Source organism: Bactrocera tryoni, chromosome 5 (assembly GCF_016617805.1).
Source record: "Bactrocera tryoni isolate S06 chromosome 5, CSIRO_BtryS06_freeze2, whole genome shotgun sequence".
Classification (NCBI taxonomy): domain Eukaryota; kingdom Metazoa; phylum Arthropoda; class Insecta; order Diptera; family Tephritidae; genus Bactrocera; species Bactrocera tryoni.
Window position 1 is genome coordinate 3,407,447 of NC_052503.1, and position 17,319 is coordinate 3,424,765.

The window sequence follows — 17,319 nt, forward strand, 5'->3', positions numbered from 1 at the left end:
ATATTCAAGCTGTTCTTACATACATATGTATGTATAATACCGTTTGCAGTTAAATTTTTGACAACAAATAGATAAAACGAATTTATATAGTCGAAACATTACCACTCTTTAAAACTTTCATTTAAGTGAAAATAATTAATAAATGTGATAATGATAATTAATAATTAATTTAATATACGAAAATTGTTCAAACCTTCCAAGCTCTGAACTTAACAGAAGGGAGAAAGAAACAGATCACAAATAATTTTAACTTTCTCCGGCGGTCATCAGTACCCATTTCGAAGTTAAGTTTTCACCAAAGCTTCATAAATTTATTTTCTACATTTTACATTACTATTCATTATAAAAATGTTTCCACACGTTTGTAATTTGTATACATTTTTGAACCTTAAAAATAAGTACCACCCTAATTTACATAAATATATCAATGAGGATAAGTATAAATTGATGCTTGCGTTCATAAGTACTTATGCCCCTTCGATTACTTTTCTTTTAATTGTTCTCTATACAGCTAATTATAGCTCAAGACGACTTATTTTTAGCTTCACTCGTATCTTCTTGTGAGTATAATTGCACAGCCTACGGAGGCATCAAAGAAGCGAGAATTTAAAAATAGCGACAAGTACGATGACATATGCGAGTAGTATGCATTTACATTCGGATGCACGTAAAAATGTATCTATGTGTAAGTAAGTACTGTATGTATGTATGCATAAGTATGTAAGTATGCAATACATAGAATATTCACAAATATGTTAAAAGCGCACAAACTCCGAAATGCAAAAGCAAATACATACAAGTATACATAGAATAAACTTATGTATGAATATGTTGACTATAATGTAATATACATATATAACGTATGTAAGCAAACGCCCTATATTTCAACTAAGTGTGTCAGCTAAGGAAAACAAGTTGTTTCCGATTTAAGCTGCCGGTAGTGACGAACAAAATACATATGTATGTATTTGTATTGCATAATTTTTTTTTTTATGCATAGAAAAAATTAGTCCAGTAAGCCCTTACTCCAGAGTTTGAAAATATACACCTTTTCCTACGTTAAATGTTTCATTGGGTGCCGAAATATACGAGTGTATGGAAAACCTGACCTCTCATATAGCTGCTTCTCTACTCACTATTTATACACAAGTCTCTTATCAACGAATTGGCATGTAAATACATAAACAAAATCATAAAGCTGAATTAAGTACTAGTGAGAAGTTTTGTACTTTAATATAGTGGTGTAACTTTTGTGCGATCATATTAATACTTCCCTGAGACCCCATACACCTATTATAAAGTTTTTCGAACTTCCGGGTGACCTCCTTCATATATCGGCCAATATTTGAGTTATCTCTATGAAAATTGCAAAGCGTGTTGTACTCATAACAGTGTATCTTCGTGCGAAAACTTCAACTAGCCTCCATATAACTAATATCAAGAATTTTGAACATCTGGCTGACTCCATTTGATTGGTAATTGTATTTAATGTAATCATTGAAAACCAGGAACACTTTTTTAGTATTTGGCATGTGAATAGTTAATACATAAAGTCGGTTCGATACTCCCCAACTCCCATATGCTATACATACTATGTATTGCTTGAAATGATTTTCGTTTTTCTGACGTATGCCGAATTTGAGGGGCAGTGTATGAGTGGTATACATATGTAGATATAAAATTGCTAGGATTCCGATCCACTGGTTGACATTTTAAACCGTAAGCTATTTCTCTGGCTTTAATTCTTGCACGATGCAAGAGTATAAAGTGTTTGCTTGCACCCGACCATAGCCCTTCCTTACTTGTTGATTATTCTAGTTTATTTGTTCCATACTAGTTGCTTGTTCGATTTGCTACTATCCACATTAAAACGCCACAAGGATATTTGTTATATCTAGTAGTCATATTTTAAAAAGTTCTGTACTAATGTTTTGATCTAGGCAAAAACAACCAAATTTTGGAAAAATTACACTTTTTTTAAAAACGCCACCATCTTGTGAATTTTTGATTTTTTTCGACCGTAGGTAAACATCTTCTAGAGAGAATTTTAACTATAGCATATAGTATAATATCTGTATGACATTCTTGTAAAAAATCGTTTATATTTATGAAGTGATTGACATGTATATATGTACATATGTATGTATCTAAAATTCCATACCAAATTAAGCACCCTCTATACAAATTTCAATATTTACTATAAATTATGTTGCTGAAGCAATATTTAAAAATTCACCGATTCTATGAATGATGACATGATGATGAGAATTCCTGAAAATATGTACTTAGGTTATCTAGCAATCACTTTTGTCCACGAGCCACGTAGACAACATCCAAAACGCCCCTTATATGATCCAAGTATTCACTGTGGACACCGTTTATAGCTGCAAACATACATATGTAAGTGTATGTATTTGCATGCCGTAATGATAGTATAAATCTTCGCTTTTTCAATATGTTATATACATACATATTTCTATCTGTATTTATATACACCGATTTGCTTGCTTATATATTTCATAGAAAATGAACATACTTATCAGAGAAATTATATTAGTATTTGCAATGACGTGCATACTTGTGTATAAGTACTAATAAGCACATACGTATGTATGTCTATTGGCTTGTGGAGCCCAGTCGTGAGGTATGTTTGTACGTAACAGGCGCTTTAAATGATAATCTTAGCTCATTGGCGCCAAATACAGTGAATCCTAACATAAAGCTATACATAAAAATATGTTTTTTTAGAAAAATTATTAATAAATAATTTGAAACAAAGAATTTTCTTAACATTCGGCAATAATCTGTACGCAGACGGATTGCTTTCTAAGTTAGTAAGTTCATACAAAAATTCATTTAAATATCCATACGTGTTTTCTTTGCTGAAAATAGTTAATTTTACGCTAAAATAAGTTTGAATAATTGTATATATGAAAATATTAATACAACTATGTACAACTACATACATAAGTCAATTCTATTCCCTGGATTTGGCATAAAAGTTGACTATATTGAGCGCCTACTGTGAAGCGCAGCCTATACTGTTAGTTACTTATATATAAACGAATTTGTGTGTATATTTATTTATGCAAAATCCAACTTTATAACGGAAACTGGGATAGAAATTCGCATCGCCAGCGAGCACATTTAAGCCGACGCAGCAAAAACAGTCGAATAAGAGATTCCGTGACAGACAGATTGCAGCGCCAGCGTAATTTACATAATTGTTAGACATAATTAAAAATTCTTTTAAAAACAATAACAGTGATTTTTATTTTGAAATTAAAATGGCGAATACAACAACAAAAGTGTCTTTTATCTATGTGCTAATGGGTAAATGTCGAATGAAATTATATAATTTCTATTAATTATTAATCGAGTACTGAATACTTTTTTTCTAATTTTAGTGCTCGTGCTTGTCGCATTGGCCAGTGCAGATTCAGAGTCACAGTCGAAGCCGAAACAATGCAACGAAGAATGTCCCACGACACGAGATCTTGTTTGCGGTTATGACAGTAATTGTTATGCTAGATTTGACAACAAATGTCTGTACGACCGATTAAAATGTAACACGAAGCACAGTAAGTAGCTCCGAAAGCAACGGAACTTGATGATTTTTTTTTGTTTTTTTGTGAATAATATTAATTACTAAGTGCGAGTGCAAGAGAATCTTCGAAGGGCCTTTTCTGTTAAAGTTTCACTGCTGTTAAAATCTGGAGGTCCTTTTGAAGACCTTGAGTATACTTTTAGAGCAGTTCAAATGAACTGCTATTTCTATGAAAAGAAAAATAAAAACTTTGACGAACTGTCTGCGCCCACTATAATACATATTTATTTTCAAGACAAACAAAATTAATCAAAATTCATTCCTAACCTCTAATGCGTCTAATAAGTTCACACAAACTATAAATATTTTATTTATTGATACAATTTCGAAGAATATAGTGATAATAGTTTAGAAATGTCTGGTTAATACCGATGTATTTCCAATAAGCTTTTTGTATTACTTACAAATATTTATTATAAAAAAATACCATTAGTTCATTGACCACAACAGAAAAACTTTGTGGTGAGTTGAGAATGGGTGCGAGCTGAAGTTGTGGCCGAAGTTAACATTTACGCCTTTCCAAGCCACCTAAAAAATGTACAAATCACTTATATTTGGAATTTTCTGCTCCCATTTCTACAAATGACTCTAATAAATTGATAATTGTTTTAAATTTCTGGCTTGATATGATAGTTTTTAAAACTTAAAGTATGTATAGTTTTCTTAAATATAATATAAATACTTCCAGAATTCATAAGAAGCACTCTCAAATTAATGGATTCCCAATAATATAAATTGCACTCCAACCTTAGCTCCTTACTATTTTTCCTCCCGTTCTTCTTTTAACTACAAGTACATCTCCAGCCAATTGGCAAATCAGATCAAAATTTATCTCAATTCTACATGGATTCTCAAGTTATTATATACATATACTATATTATTTATTACCCCCTCTTTTGGTATCTATATACCATATATCTCGATATTACTTCCTGTTGATGAAATTTTTACACGTAAGCACGCTGGAGGTTTGCTCTTGTCTGTAAGGGTCACTTTTCAAAAAAAAAATAAAAGATATTGTTTGAAAACTAATGTCGAATCCAAGTACTATATAAAACGTATGCTAAATATATCCATAAATTCGCCAGTTCAATATTACAATATACTTAGTCATGGGTTCATATTCTTCAATATAATATAATGTAGAATTTGTTCTCAGCAGTATTATAAAAATATTAGTTCCAATAAACTCACATAAAAATTAATGAAATCACTGTTACTTTGAATTTATTGGTTCTTAAATTCGGTCACCACTGTCCACTTAAAGATTTTTATATATTTTGTGAACCAAAAATTTCGACGTCAAAGATGAGTACAGGTAAATCTCGGCTTTGACGTCGCCTTTAACTTCATTTTCATCCCTCTCAGAGTATCCGTACTACTAAAAAACACGCTATATGTGTAATAATATAACTGTAACTTATTAAATTTTAATTCTTTACATTTCAGATCTCGAAACGGTAGATATGTCTCTGTGTGATTTAGCTGAACGAAAAACCCATCCAGCTTATAGGCTTTGCTAAGGACTAAGGACTCGCCTTCACCAATATATATTTTAATAAATTATTTGCAATGTCATCACAATCTAAATGTTAAAGAAATCTACTAAATTATCACTACACATAGACTTAAGTGGACTTCTTGTAGACAATAATTATAAACAAAACAACAAATAACCAATCAAACTTGACTCTAAACAATGTTCTCATCTTTAAAATAGAATAAAGAAATACCAAAGTTTTTATTACGAGTATCCTACCAGCAAAAGCCGGTGTTTTAGTTTTTTATTTTTATTTTATATTATAGAAAAACTTTAAAGTTACTTAAGCCTTAAGCAAAATTTTGTTTTGACAAGCTTTTTCATTAGACTTACGAGCTCGGAGCCTGTCGATGAGCGTGTGCTGTGGCAATGTTGTTGATGTTAGTGAGAATTAAGTTCGCACTGAGAACTTTCATAGAGATAGTGGCAAAACAACCAATCTCTTTGTCCCGGGGACAAGCATTTCATTATAGACATGAAAGAAGTTGCGCCAAAGGAACTCGCCCATACACACAGAAAAAGCTCCCCAAAAACCAGTTGTCATCCAAAATCTGATAGTTTTTCTTTGTTTCTATATTTTATGTTTGTATATAGATGACGAAGTAAGGACATTTCTGCATTGCTGCCAATTAAACAACGCTTTCGAATATACCTTTTGTTACCATGTTACCGCAGCTTCGAAGTAGAAACTATGAATATGCATGCGAGTACACTTATCTATACGTCTAAATCGAAATGATAGCTAATTGGAAAAAAGGCACGAAACTCGCTCACGAAAGCTACCGCTAAACGGAATGTGTGGTTGCCATCATAAAGCAAATAAAAGATATGCGAAGTTTCCTCATATCTTTGCCATTACTTAAAGTTGCTATTCTGTTTGTGGGCTTATAAGTTTTCAAGAAATAAAAGCTAAATTTCTGAGAAAAGAAGGAAGAGAGAAAACAGTATATACTAGACTAAATTTTATAGTTCACCATAATTATTATAGAAATAGAGATGTTGATGTTGCTATGGTAATTAGACATGGAGTCATTGATTTTTACTGTCTAACTATTAAATTTAAAAATGGAGAAAAACGTTGCTTATAAATTCAATTCATCATATTTTATTGTTAAAAAGTATTGGCTAACATTTGGATAATTTGATCGTTTGATAGTTTTTTATGCACTTGCAACATGTTTCTACCGAGTTTAATAGCTAGATCAGCGAACAACGTAAACCCGTGGCCCGTGTCAACTGATACGATCTTATGGGAGCGCAATGTAAATGATCAGCCAACACCGCTTCTACATTCCGCTTTACCGTAGAAACGTCGAAACGTGTCAGCTGCTTGCTCTCTCACAACGCAGGGTTGCCAGTCTCGATATACTGTAGTAATTATAAAAATTGTCTTCAATATGTTTGAAATTTTCTTAAACTAACTCAAAATCAGAGTCGAATGCTATTATTTCCAAATATATAAACCATTTTTAATAGTTTGTTTTCAGTTTTGATATTTTATATTATGAAAGATTGTAATTGAAAACTTAGATGTACATATACAAAACTATATATCCGTATTGAGCAATGGTAACATTGTTCAAATGAAAACAAGGACGGCAACTGAGGAAGGGAGTAGCGTTTTTCGCTGTTCCTGCTATAAGTGAGATAGATATAGGGTTAAGCATATAGAAATAAAAAATCGGGTTGCGGACTGTCTGTCCTTCCGTGCAAGCTTTGACTTGAGTAAAAATTAAGATATCTTGGCTAATAAGAAAGATCGAGTTCATACCACGCCCACAAAAGGGCATTAACTGAAAACATATAAAGTACCATAACTAAGCACTAAATTAAGATATAAATCTGTAATTTGGTACAGAGGATCGCAGTAGCAAGAAACACCTGTTACAAAACAATTTGAAAAAATGGGCGTGGTCCTACTCTCTAATAAGTTTTATGTACATATCTCCTAAGCTGCTTAAGCTATAACAACAAAATTCTCCTAGCGCAATTATTATAAGAACCCCTACCGACAGTGTGAAAATGGATGAAATCGGAGTATAACCCTGCGCCGTTAAAAACTACTAAAACTACTAAAAGTAGTTTTAAATTCCATTTGATTCCTTTACTTTTTAGTATATACATAAACTTTGCAAGAATCTTTTCCACTCTATTTTGAGAAATTATCCAAATCGGTCCGAAAATATCAGTCAATGTGTGAGATATATAATTGAAATTCAGGGAGAATTCTGATGATTGTACGTCAGTGTGTCAAAAGTGGGTTAAATCGATTAGCTCTCATATACCTAATACAAAAATTTTCGAACTTCCAGATGACTTTATACCGGTTACCAACTAGATGGTTCGTGTTTTTCTTATAACGGTGAATCATGTAATTAACAAGCCTTATGTAACCAAAGGCACTTCCCTGGCCTCAATAGTTGCATGTTGCAAGAGTATAAATCAGTTCGTCCAGAGAATGTAAAGACATATGTCTTTTTAATGCTCTTTAACATATGTCTTTACATTCTCTGGTTCGTCCAATTATTCCGATCATCAGCTAAACGCAACCATCAACCCATTCAAGTTTTTCTTTTCAAAAATTCAAAACGTTAAACTTGCTATTTATTGGTGTAAAGAATTTGTTACAAATTTCTTACTACATTTCGATATCATAAATCTAAAAAAATTAAGAAACACAGGGCTATGACATTTTATCTCGAAGCTCATCGTTTTTACTGGAAGAATATCAATTTACATATAAAATATTGCATACATACATATGTATGTATGTATGTATATATATTTATCTGTTTAATTATTACAATTAACGTATAAAGTGTCCCATCACATTGCCCATAAATCTGAATATCGAAGAAACCATCGAACGCGTTAGTCCCTCCTCTATTTCGGCACTTTGGGTGAGTGCAACACTTTCATCAGGTTTTTTGGTGGATTCATCCATAATCCGTAATATTACTTCTTTATCCTTCATATCCTTTCTGGCGGAATACTGCATTTCGTCGCCGTTGAACTGTTCGATGTCATTGAAGCGTTCGTCATTCGCTGGATCCAAGTAGAGACGTGAGAGCCGCGCAGCAAGCTTTTCATTAGGCCGTGCGTGTATTAATGCTATGGAACCTGAAATTATCTTAACGCATGTAACCAAAATAAGTACTGCAAGCGATTTAGTAGCTTACATGCCACCAACAATAGAAGCGAAATTTTACGACTAGACATCTTCTGAAACTCTATACCGTTATACTGGTTTAAACACTCACTGGCTTAACGAATCAACTGACAGCAATCTTGCTTGCCGACAAAATTTATTAAAAATTGCTACGTGACAAATTTTCATTTCACTAAAATAACTGTAATAATAATAATAATAATAATAACTGTAGGTGCGTAACCTATTCACATTATGTATGTGTTTGTAAATAATTGTTGGCGCAAGAATTTCTCCGCTTCAATAACTATCGGTTCAGCACGTTCCAAAACTACTATAAATGCCTAAATATTCAGCTCATTATATATGATTATGCGCATACAGTTGTCCACAGCTGTTATTAGGATGGGTCCAAGAGATATTCACCTTTAAAGGCTGATCTGGAGTTCGGAGAGTGGAGCCCGTCTAAACTTCATAATATATGTATGTATAGTTTTCTTAAAACCGTTACCTACATTGACTAAACGATATACATATGAGTTAATTATGTAGTTCGGTTTCCCAAAAAAAGGCGCCAAACACAGCTCTATAGAATCATGAGCTTATGTCAATGCCTGTATAGAGAACTCCTTCAATTAATGCTCTTTTAATCTTATTGGGAGAACATCTTAAATATATTCATTGTTCAAGGAGATCCTCTTTTAGATCAATCACTTTCTGTAATGGAAGAATCAAGAATATTCAAGTCTGAAGGCAATGAGAAGTAGTGGCTTCCCAAATTATGGTAAGAGAATTATGAAAAAACAAAATGAAAATTCTACGAAATATACATCATCATTCGAATATACCTACATATATGTATATGATATAATAATGCGAGCAGCATTGGATAGCTCTGTGTGTGCTAGGTCTGTAAATTTCAAATTAAATTTACACTTGTGTCAACAAAATTATTGTCATTACAAAGCAAGCACAAGAACTTCTTTGAATACAGGGTGTTTAGAAAATTGTTTGCTTTTTGTATATTTATAACTCATGAAGATATTCATAAAGATCTTTAACGGTCTCTATCTAAAATTATTCTGCTCTAAAAAAGCTTTGAGTTTTTTATTGTAAAAAATCTTTAGTTGGATCTCTCATAAGTGGGAATTAGGCGACGATCGGGTTACTTTACAACAACTCCTTGCAAAATATAATTCACATATTTTGCTTTAATTTTATTTTCGTTCATTAATTGAGCAACGCATTGGAATGTTGCTTAAATTCCCCGACCACTTTTGGGTGAAATATTGGCACTTAACTAACAATATTGACTATCTAGGTTTGATGGCTAATCCAGACATCGCACTTGGACCAATATATGCAGTCTTTTTTTTTACTCCTGTACTTATAAGTCAGCAAAACGGTAATGGCCAATAAAAATTTGCTGAGGCGTTTATTTTCAACTCCCATTTGGTGGGATATGAAAAAGTGTGGGCTCCAAAGTGTTTAAAGCTAAATATCGGCAACGCGGACAGTCAAGAAGTGCTGAGATGTTTCCGCCTCGTCTTCTTCCATACAGCTTCTACAGCAACAGTGGGAAGCCCCACAAGTAGGGAGAGATTAGTCTTTCTGAGGAAAAAGAGCTCATAGGATCTCTTACAATCATGAATGAACGAACGGTTAGTGAGCTCAAGGCTAGCATTACTGCCCTGCTCTCAGAGTGGATAGTCACTTCTCTGAAAGAGGTTGAAGAACACTGCAACAGTCAGATTTAAAATTGAAGTTTATAGACAGTTTATGATATATACCCCTCCACCAACCTTCCCACTAGCTTTGATTCATCCAACAGTCTCAGTCAATTTTGATCAGATCGTAAATCACCGTTTAAATCCATTGGGAACTGTTTTATAATACAGCAACAACAAACATATAGTGAAATTCAACTAAAAAGTAAGTTGGGATAAAGTTATTTGATAACAATAAAATATATATTACACTTACCGTTAGTATGCGTCTACACTCTAGATTCGAGTGATTATTATAAAAAAAATTAAATCAATTAAAAGTAATAATTAGAGAGGAAGTGGAATGAAGAGAGATTTAAAATGTAACGGGTTTAGTCCGTAAAATACAACAACACTAGTGCAAATATCAATTTAAGATAATCTATAAGTAGCTTTCATCGACGTTCAAGATAAATATAGTCAAGAACGCCCGTTTATTTATTCATACTTATGTACATAATTATATACATACATACATAATTTTGTATATTTCATGCGTACATACGTCAATCATCGTAATTAATCGGTTTTCTCTTATCACTTGTTTGACAATTTCAAAATTAAGCTTTTTCATATCCAAAGAATATCGTCCAGCGCTCATAGCCCTCCTCACATAGATAAGTGTCCATTGAGCAATAATCGTTGCTGTAATCTGTGTATTCTACAATTTTTTTTGACGATTAGATATAAAACACATATGTACATGCACACATTTAGAAACCATTCATTCACAACTTTTGGGTTACTTACTCGTACCAGCCATACACTCTGCTATCTCCAAATGGCATTTCGATGCATATTTCCGTATGCAACCCGCACCGTCATCATAACGACATAACGGTATAGTAGTTTCATTTATCTTACAATTACTCTCAAGATCACATTTTCCTGTCACACTTGGAGGACCGTTAACTATAGCAGGTTGTGGCTTCTTCTCAGCAACGCTGGCACTCTCCGCACAATTCGCAAAAGAGCCTTTTCAATTTTGAAAATAGTTGTTTGGGTGTTAAATGCGTACATATGTATGTAAATGTGTATGTAAAGAGCTATAGTAAACAATTTTACTCACACATTAATAATAAACATAGCGCGACTTCTACGGTTAGCATGTTTTAAATAATAATAACGTATATTTCTGTGGACGGTTGAAGAGGAACTAACTTCTTAAGCTAATTCAATTAAAGTACTTATGTATGTACATGCCTATAATTTGTTCGCATTATCAGTAGACACTGGCAAAAATATTTTATTTCTGGATTTTGTGTTTATAAACACTATATTTTGGTCACTTACAGTAGTTTAAAAATTAGAGTAGAGCTCAGAGACAACAAATATATATAAATATTCCTTCAATTTTCTAGCTATCGATGCACACATTTTTGCACACATCCTTTTCTCTCCACGAAACTGCTCGTTCGTCGGAGCCGTCGATATCGGATCTCTATAGCATATACAGGGATGTCTGTGGCATATAGTTGTCATACAAACTGATCGATCAAGTCAAGTCTGAAAACTTTTTTATTTGATTAGATATCTTCACAAATTTTGATATAAATGATTGTCCAAAATAACGCTAAAATCTCCGAATAAATTATTCACTGAGCTAAAATATAGACGTTATGAAAACTGACCGCTCAAAATAAAGTTTTTTTGTATGAAATAATTTTTGGCATAGCAATTTACCGACTAAAATGTTAGCTACCGCTAAAGTTTTCAGATTTAGTAAAGCTTATAGTTGCTTTAATAAAAGATAGTTGCTAGAAGAAATGCCCCTGTCAAGCTATTTTAGCTTCGAAGCAGTCGAAGTTAACGTTTTTTCTGGATTTTAATACGTATACTTCTTCAAACCTTTTTTTTACTGACTTGTTAGAGACCATATTTTTCGCTGTGCACGTTGTTTTATATATTTATTTATTTCCGCAGTTTTATCACAAAAAACGCTCACCGCTGAGTTTGCACAGAGTATAGCGTATAAACACAGGTGTGCATATACATACATATGTAAACTCCAGTCACGAACAGCAACAAATAGATCGTAATTTCATAACGTTACGCTTTCAAATTAATATTACTGCTGAAATTTTCTAATAGCTTAAAAGGTAAAAAGAGATATTTCAAAAACAATTCTTAGTTATTCATATACATATATTTTATATTTTCAGTAGAATAATCCTTCCATTCCGTTTATGAACTATTACTAGAAAGTCAACTTCAAACTTGATTGCCACAACTCCAATTAGGTGTTACACATAAAGGCAAAATTTTCGCAGTATGCTTGCAAATAAACCTCGTACTCTATTAATAAAAGTAAAAAATTAAAATGTTAAAGAACACAATTAAAATTGAGTTGTAAACCTCTTTGATTTTGGCACTCTTCATACTTCAGATGGCATAAGGAGTCAAAATGTTTAAAACACACAAGTTGCCGATCGAGTGCACATATACCATTTTGACTCTCCGGAACACAGTCAGACACATCGCCACAATCCGTTGATGGAATGCATTCAACAAACACTAAGCATAAACATTTGAATTGAATTTATTTATGTAAATACTGCATAATTTTACTTACAATTCAATGTCTGTCCGTGTAATAATATTAATAAGAATGCTAAGCGCATATTTAATTTGGGAATTGTGTAGGCCCAAGTGCTGCTAAAACACTGTCGCCGCAGTTAACTTTTTAGACAAACTGCCGTTGAAAAGTTTAACGAAATACGAACCTGTATATTCTCGAGTAGTGTTACAATATGTTTAGAAGTTGTGTGGGAATGTTTATAATATATTTGAAATTTTTTATCTGAACATTGATGAAAATGTAATTTTCACGCTACTGTAATATAATTTGTTAACATACAAATATGTGCATATGTCGAGAGTGTATATATTGAGTATAGGCATTTTAACTGCTTTGCTGTTTAAAATATAAAATGAAACTCGTAAATATTGCATGACACTCTATCGGCAAATAAATCTTACTATTTTAATTACATTGTGTACTCATATATTCATATACTAAGGTAATGTTCTAAGTTAGAAATATTTGTACACGATGGTAAAATCAACGTCGCTTCTTTTTATCCTGTTTGCGTAACTTGTGCAATCGCCGCATATTTCCCATTTCGCCGTTGAATTTATAATCCTTCAAGAGATTAAAAGAAATCGTATTTTTGAATCAGGTTGCCATTATATGTTACAACAAACCTCGTTTCCATCTTCGCCATTCGATCCTTCACTAGCAGCAGGAAGCAAAATCGATGCAGCAATACAGATGAGCTGAAATATTGCGCCTAGAAATAATCCATAACGTAGCAGCGCACTAAAGAGATCGTCACTGTTATATCTGCCCAACCTCAAGCCATTTTCAAAAATGGCCCCCATAATTTCTATATATTATTAATGCTATTTTTTGTATCAAAGAAATGTTTACAAAATTCTCCGTTTGTTTATTTTTTAGGATGCGTCTGCTTCTTCTTCTTCAATTACTTGCAAATCAGTCACAATAGCGTATATGAACCCTAACAAATCATGAAAGTAAAATTGACAGCAACTAACAAGAACATGTATGTAGTGGTGTATCGAATTTGTGAAAATGTCAAAATATTTTAACGGTTATAAATTTTGAATTTATTTTTTCTCATATTGCAAAGGTATTCATGACAATAAGCGCTCTAAATGTTTACATATAAGATATAATGTCGCGCTAGATATATATTTTAACTGTTCAGAAGTAAGCAAATATATAAGCCATTAATAAAATAAAAAGTACAAAATATTATTTTATAAATGGCTTAACTTCTTGCTCTCTCGTAACCTATATTATTGTACTATAAAAATCTAACTCTAATTATATTTTATGCTTTAAGCAGCAGGTTTTTCTGCCGACGGCTCACATATAGGATGGGTGCTACTCTCATAAGTCGGAATCATATACTTTATGTTGATAAATGCATTGGGCCCTCCACATGTTTCAAGCAAAGAGAGTGTATCTTCGATAACATCGCCGATACGACGACTACGATCAGGATCAACACCAGAACCGAGGTTAACATTAATGTTCTTATATAAATTACATACGGCTAACAGCTGCCGGTAGTATGGAACGAGAGCTTGTCCAACACAAGGCCCTAACGTAAAATACATTTAATGCAATTCTTTAAATTTTAATGTAATCATGTTTTTTACATACCAACCAGAACCATAGTTTGCAAGACCTTCAGCGCTGATATTATTATTCGCTTATCACGAGTGTTGAATGCTCTTTTGAACGGAAGTATCAGTTTGGGCAGAACTGGTAAAATTTTATGCGGCGCTTTAAGGATTAAATCCATTGCAGCTTCTTGCGCAAGTGAGCGTATGTCGATATCAGTATCCGCTAGACTGGAATTAAAGAAAAGTAAAACATTGAGATGATATCTTGAGGAAATATTTACACGTACCCATCCACAAATATTGGCAAATAGTAGCAATAGTCCAGTTCCTTTGGCTCACAAAACCATTTCACTGTTCCTGAAATACCTTTTCCACTACCTTTTATTCTTTTAGCTACCGGGATGTCACCACGCCGGAAATACATTTTGAAAAGTGTTTCCTTAACAGGGCGCTTCTTGTATATATAGATTCTACGAAGATTCGAATTAAACTTAAGCGAAAGTGTTCAAAATTTCATTCGATTGAAACTCACTTTGGCGGTGGTTCAACAATTGTGTTCTTCTGCAGTGCTTGATAAGTAAAGGCCGGAACTGTACGAATAGGCTGTTAAATGAAATTTTAAACATACATATATGTAGTATGTTGCTTTTTTCTGGATATGCCTCATAAATTCTTCTTCGTACCAAATTTTTCCTTTGTAATAAATAATTACGACATTCCTTTCCTGTTATGTGCATTATTTTATCGTGTCCTTAGTATATTGGAGTGAGAAACCGTCCGTCGGATATTTACTCAAATTATCCTGCTATATTTTCACGCTGAAATTAAATAAAAATGCCAAAAATTTGAATGAAAAATTTATATGCAATTGCTTCAGAACTTTCTTCACAAAAAACTTTTTACTGAAACTGGAATATTATACAGTTTATTGGAATGAACGAATAAGAACTTTAATGGAAATACATTTTGGGGAAAGTTTATTTAATTTTCACAATAAATTCACAGTTTTTAAACAAAACAGAACAAAAAATTAGCGAAATGAAACTAAAATTTCCAGTAGTGGTGAATAAAACGCTTTAAATGACAATAGTTGAAGTGGCATCTCCCATTGCCCATATCAGCTGACTATCAAGAAGGTTATTTCTAGATTGGTGCTTATCAAAAGAAAAGTATTCCATTTAAAAGATTTTCGACCGGTATTAAGTAACATATTAAAATTTAATTAATCTGAAATAATAGCAATTAATTGAAAAGCGGCAATGTCAACTTTGCGAATTGGAATAAGTCGACGAATTGCAGCAGGCATTGGATGCCGGTCTATTGAGTGCAATGTGTCGCCCGTATACAGATCAATTGGTGCACAGTGCAGACGTTATGCATCACAGGTTAATCCAAAAAGAAATGGTACAAGCACCTTTAAATTAGCACTTATTGGAGCAGGCATTGGAGCCGCTTCAGGTACGGCATATTCTGTATATGGAAATTGGAAAGATAAAAGCTCGCACATGGAGCATCAACGTATTCCGCCCAAAATTCTCAAAGAACTACCAGATGTTAAAATAACTAAGCGATTCATTAATCCCAACGATAAATCAAATTTAAACATAATACTTTTTCAATATCAAACGTGTCCCTTCTGTTGCAAAGTGCGAGCTTATCTTGATTTCATGGGTATATCGTACTCTGTGGTCGAGGTTGATGCAGTACTGCGACAAGACATAAAATGGTCCGAACAAAAGAAAGTGCCTATGATTTTGGTTGAGCAAGGCGACGGACGTTACATACAGATGTCGGACTCAAGTGCAATTATCTCTCTCTTGGCATCATATTTAAATGACAAGGAAACTGACATCGGCGAGTTAGCCAAGTTTTATCCCATGATATCATATTTCGATGACGACGATAAGAAACGCTTGGATATAATGAACAAATACTTCCTTATGTATCAAGATAAAACACCAAAACATGCAACTCGAGAAATTCAGGAGTGAGTATGCCATTCAATTCAAAATAATTAAAACTTTTTATTATTTGTCTACGCTTCAGGAACGAACGGAAATGGCGTACGTGGGCGGATTCACATCTTGTGCATCTTATCTCACCCAACTGCTACCGCACTTTGAGCGAAGCACGTGAAACATTTGAGTGGTTTTCGAAGGCAGGCGAATGGGATATTTACTTCCCCAAATGGGAACGTGATCTAATGGTGAATGTGGGTGCATTTGCTATGTGGGGTATAAGTAAAATAATAAAACGACGACATGGGTTGTCAGATGATGTACGCTCGCACATATATGATGCACTTGATAAGTGGACCGGAGAACTTGAAAGGCAGAAAAAGAAATTTATGGGAGGTGACCGTCCAAATTTAGCTGATCTATCAGTTTTTGGTGTACTTAATAGCATGGAAGGTTGTGAAACATTTGGAGATTGCATGAAAAATACAAACATTGGTAAGGCAAATATAAACACAGTTCTTTATTTAAAGACTTAGAATTCGATTTTATGACTAGGTGTATGGTACAATAACGTAAAGGAAATGGTCGACCGGAATCGTGGCAATTTGGTTAGACGAACAGATTTACTTCCGCTTAATGCTTAATGACCTAAAGGATATTTTAAACGTTGTATCATATATTTATTGAAATAACCAAAGTGATTAAGCATTAATTTAAAAGCTTTAATAAATTATTATAATAATAATATAATGGGTGTTAATAATTGTATATAAACTTTCTTCGAATTTTTGTAATGCATTCATAATCTAGTAGTTCACAAACCATTAAAGTTTATAAGTAAAATAGTGTTTCATATTATCCCGGTTATATGTATGACCTAAAATACTATTTTTAGCGGGATATACACGTGCAGACTTGTATGCATACCGTGTCGCACAAGTTGTTCAGACACCATTTCGTTGTAATCGTTGAAGTGAACGGACATGGCCTCAGAAAAGGAAAATTTCGAGCTTCTTGTAATTTCGGTGTGCAAGGCAAAAAAACGAAAGCAACGCTTTTGGTGCGAAAAATTTTAGAAAGAACGCAAAACATATGCGCACGTACCACTTCTTAAAGAATTGCAAGCAAGTTCTATGCACAAATTTAAA

The 17,319-nt window shown here is 33.1% G+C and overlaps 7 protein-coding genes across 7 annotated transcripts; 2 read left to right on the top strand and 5 right to left on the bottom strand.

The window, feature by feature from the left end:
* Positions 1–3,182: 3,182 nt before the first annotated feature.
* Positions 3,183–5,374, top strand: LOC120778851. Its single transcript, XM_040110878.1, has 3 exons — positions 3,183–3,333; positions 3,408–3,581; positions 5,057–5,374. The coding sequence occupies exons 1-3, from the start codon at positions 3,288–3,290 to the stop codon at positions 5,128–5,130; spliced, it is 294 nt and encodes a 97-aa protein (XP_039966812.1). The 5' UTR covers positions 3,183–3,287; the 3' UTR covers positions 5,131–5,374.
* Positions 5,375–7,735: 2,361 nt separating this feature from the next.
* LOC120777812 lies at positions 7,736–8,429 on the bottom strand. The gene is made up of 2 exons (XM_040109349.1): positions 8,327–8,429; positions 7,736–8,267 (listed from the first exon to the last, which is right to left on the bottom strand). Exons 1-2 carry the CDS (start codon positions 8,364–8,366, stop codon positions 7,954–7,956), a joined length of 354 nt encoding a protein of 117 aa, XP_039965283.1. The 5' UTR covers positions 8,367–8,429; the 3' UTR covers positions 7,736–7,953.
* Positions 8,430–10,459: 2,030 nt separating this feature from the next.
* Positions 10,460–11,245, bottom strand: LOC120777813. The gene is made up of 3 exons (XM_040109350.1): positions 11,131–11,245; positions 10,812–11,036; positions 10,460–10,722 (listed from the first exon to the last, which is right to left on the bottom strand). Exons 1-3 carry the CDS (start codon positions 11,168–11,170, stop codon positions 10,622–10,624), a joined length of 366 nt encoding a protein of 121 aa, XP_039965284.1. The 5' UTR covers positions 11,171–11,245; the 3' UTR covers positions 10,460–10,621.
* Positions 11,246–12,185: 940 nt separating this feature from the next.
* Positions 12,186–12,727, bottom strand: LOC120778768. The gene is made up of 3 exons (XM_040110748.1): positions 12,634–12,727; positions 12,417–12,575; positions 12,186–12,356 (listed from the first exon to the last, which is right to left on the bottom strand). The coding sequence occupies exons 1-3, from the start codon at positions 12,680–12,682 to the stop codon at positions 12,298–12,300; spliced, it is 267 nt and encodes an 88-aa protein (XP_039966682.1). The 5' UTR covers positions 12,683–12,727; the 3' UTR covers positions 12,186–12,297.
* Positions 12,728–13,005: 278 nt separating this feature from the next.
* On the bottom strand, positions 13,006–13,553 carry LOC120778769 (protein anon-73B1). The gene is made up of 2 exons (XM_040110749.1): positions 13,266–13,553; positions 13,006–13,203 (listed from the first exon to the last, which is right to left on the bottom strand). Exons 1-2 carry the CDS (start codon positions 13,440–13,442, stop codon positions 13,123–13,125), a joined length of 258 nt encoding a protein of 85 aa, XP_039966683.1. The 5' UTR covers positions 13,443–13,553; the 3' UTR covers positions 13,006–13,122.
* A 211-nt stretch (positions 13,554–13,764) lies between these two features.
* On the bottom strand, positions 13,765–15,211 carry LOC120778770 (parkin coregulated gene protein homolog). Its single transcript, XM_040110750.1, has 6 exons — positions 15,177–15,211; positions 14,897–15,031; positions 14,746–14,816; positions 14,501–14,683; positions 14,251–14,441; positions 13,765–14,188 (listed from the first exon to the last, which is right to left on the bottom strand). The coding sequence occupies exons 2-6, from the start codon at positions 14,948–14,950 to the stop codon at positions 13,923–13,925; spliced, it is 765 nt and encodes a 254-aa protein (XP_039966684.1). The 5' UTR covers positions 14,951–15,031; positions 15,177–15,211; the 3' UTR covers positions 13,765–13,922.
* A 116-nt stretch (positions 15,212–15,327) lies between these two features.
* LOC120778291 (prostaglandin E synthase 2) lies at positions 15,328–16,921 on the top strand. The gene is made up of 3 exons (XM_040110076.1): positions 15,328–16,200; positions 16,260–16,666; positions 16,727–16,921. The coding sequence occupies exons 1-3, from the start codon at positions 15,473–15,475 to the stop codon at positions 16,813–16,815; spliced, it is 1,224 nt and encodes a 407-aa protein (XP_039966010.1). The 5' UTR covers positions 15,328–15,472; the 3' UTR covers positions 16,816–16,921.
* Positions 16,922–17,319: the final 398 nt, after the last annotated feature.

Bases quoted from the DNA above. Each gene is read 5' to 3' on its own strand.
- LOC120778770 (XM_040110750.1), bottom strand. From the start codon at position 14,950: ATGCACATAACAGGAAAGGAATGTCGTAATTATTTATTACAAAGGAAA. The intron at 14,817-14,896 runs GTACGAAGAAGA...TTCATTTAACAG, and splicing joins TATTACAAAGGAAAAATTTG to CCTATTCGTACAGTTCCGGC. The intron at 14,684-14,745 runs GTGAGTTTCAAT...GAATCTTCGTAG, and splicing joins ATTGTTGAACCACCGCCAAA to AATCTATATATACAAGAAGC.
- LOC120777813 (XM_040109350.1), bottom strand. From the start codon at position 11,170: ATGCTAACCGTAGAAGTCGCGCTATGTTTATTATTAATGT. The intron at 11,037-11,130 runs GTGAGTAAAATT...AAAATTGAAAAG, and splicing joins GCTATGTTTATTATTAATGT to GCTCTTTTGCGAATTGTGCG. The intron at 10,723-10,811 runs GTAAGTAACCCA...AAAAAATTGTAG, and splicing joins AGAGTGTATGGCTGGTACGA to AATACACAGATTACAGCAAC.
- LOC120778851 (XM_040110878.1), top strand. From the start codon at position 3,288: ATGGCGAATACAACAACAAAAGTGTCTTTTATCTATGTGCTAATGG. The intron at 3,334-3,407 runs GTAAATGTCGAA...TTCTAATTTTAG, and splicing joins TTTTATCTATGTGCTAATGG to TGCTCGTGCTTGTCGCATTG. The intron at 3,582-5,056 runs GTAAGTAGCTCC...TTTACATTTCAG, and splicing joins AAAATGTAACACGAAGCACA to ATCTCGAAACGGTAGATATG.
- LOC120778768 (XM_040110748.1), bottom strand. From the start codon at position 12,682: ATGCGCTTAGCATTCTTATTAATATTATTACACGGACAGACATTGAAT. The intron at 12,576-12,633 runs GTAAGTAAAATT...GTTTATGCTTAG, and splicing joins ACACGGACAGACATTGAATT to TGTTTGTTGAATGCATTCCA. The intron at 12,357-12,416 runs GTTTACAACTCA...TTTTATTAATAG, and splicing joins AGAGTGCCAAAATCAAAGAG to AGTACGAGGTTTATTTGCAA.
- LOC120778291 (XM_040110076.1), top strand. From the start codon at position 15,473: ATGTCAACTTTGCGAATTGGAATAAGTCGACGAATTGCAGCAGGCATT. The intron at 16,201-16,259 runs GTGAGTATGCCA...TCTACGCTTCAG, and splicing joins GCAACTCGAGAAATTCAGGA to GAACGAACGGAAATGGCGTA. The intron at 16,667-16,726 runs GTAAGGCAAATA...TTTTATGACTAG, and splicing joins CATGAAAAATACAAACATTG to GTGTATGGTACAATAACGTA.
- LOC120778769 (XM_040110749.1), bottom strand. From the start codon at position 13,442: ATGGGGGCCATTTTTGAAAATGGCTTGAGGTTGGGCAGATATAACAGT. The intron at 13,204-13,265 runs GTTTGTTGTAAC...AATCTCTTGAAG, and splicing joins ATGGCGAAGATGGAAACGAG to GATTATAAATTCAACGGCGA.
- LOC120777812 (XM_040109349.1), bottom strand. From the start codon at position 8,366: ATGTCTAGTCGTAAAATTTCGCTTCTATTGTTGGTGGCAT. The intron at 8,268-8,326 runs GTAAGCTACTAA...AGATAATTTCAG, and splicing joins GCTTCTATTGTTGGTGGCAT to GTTCCATAGCATTAATACAC.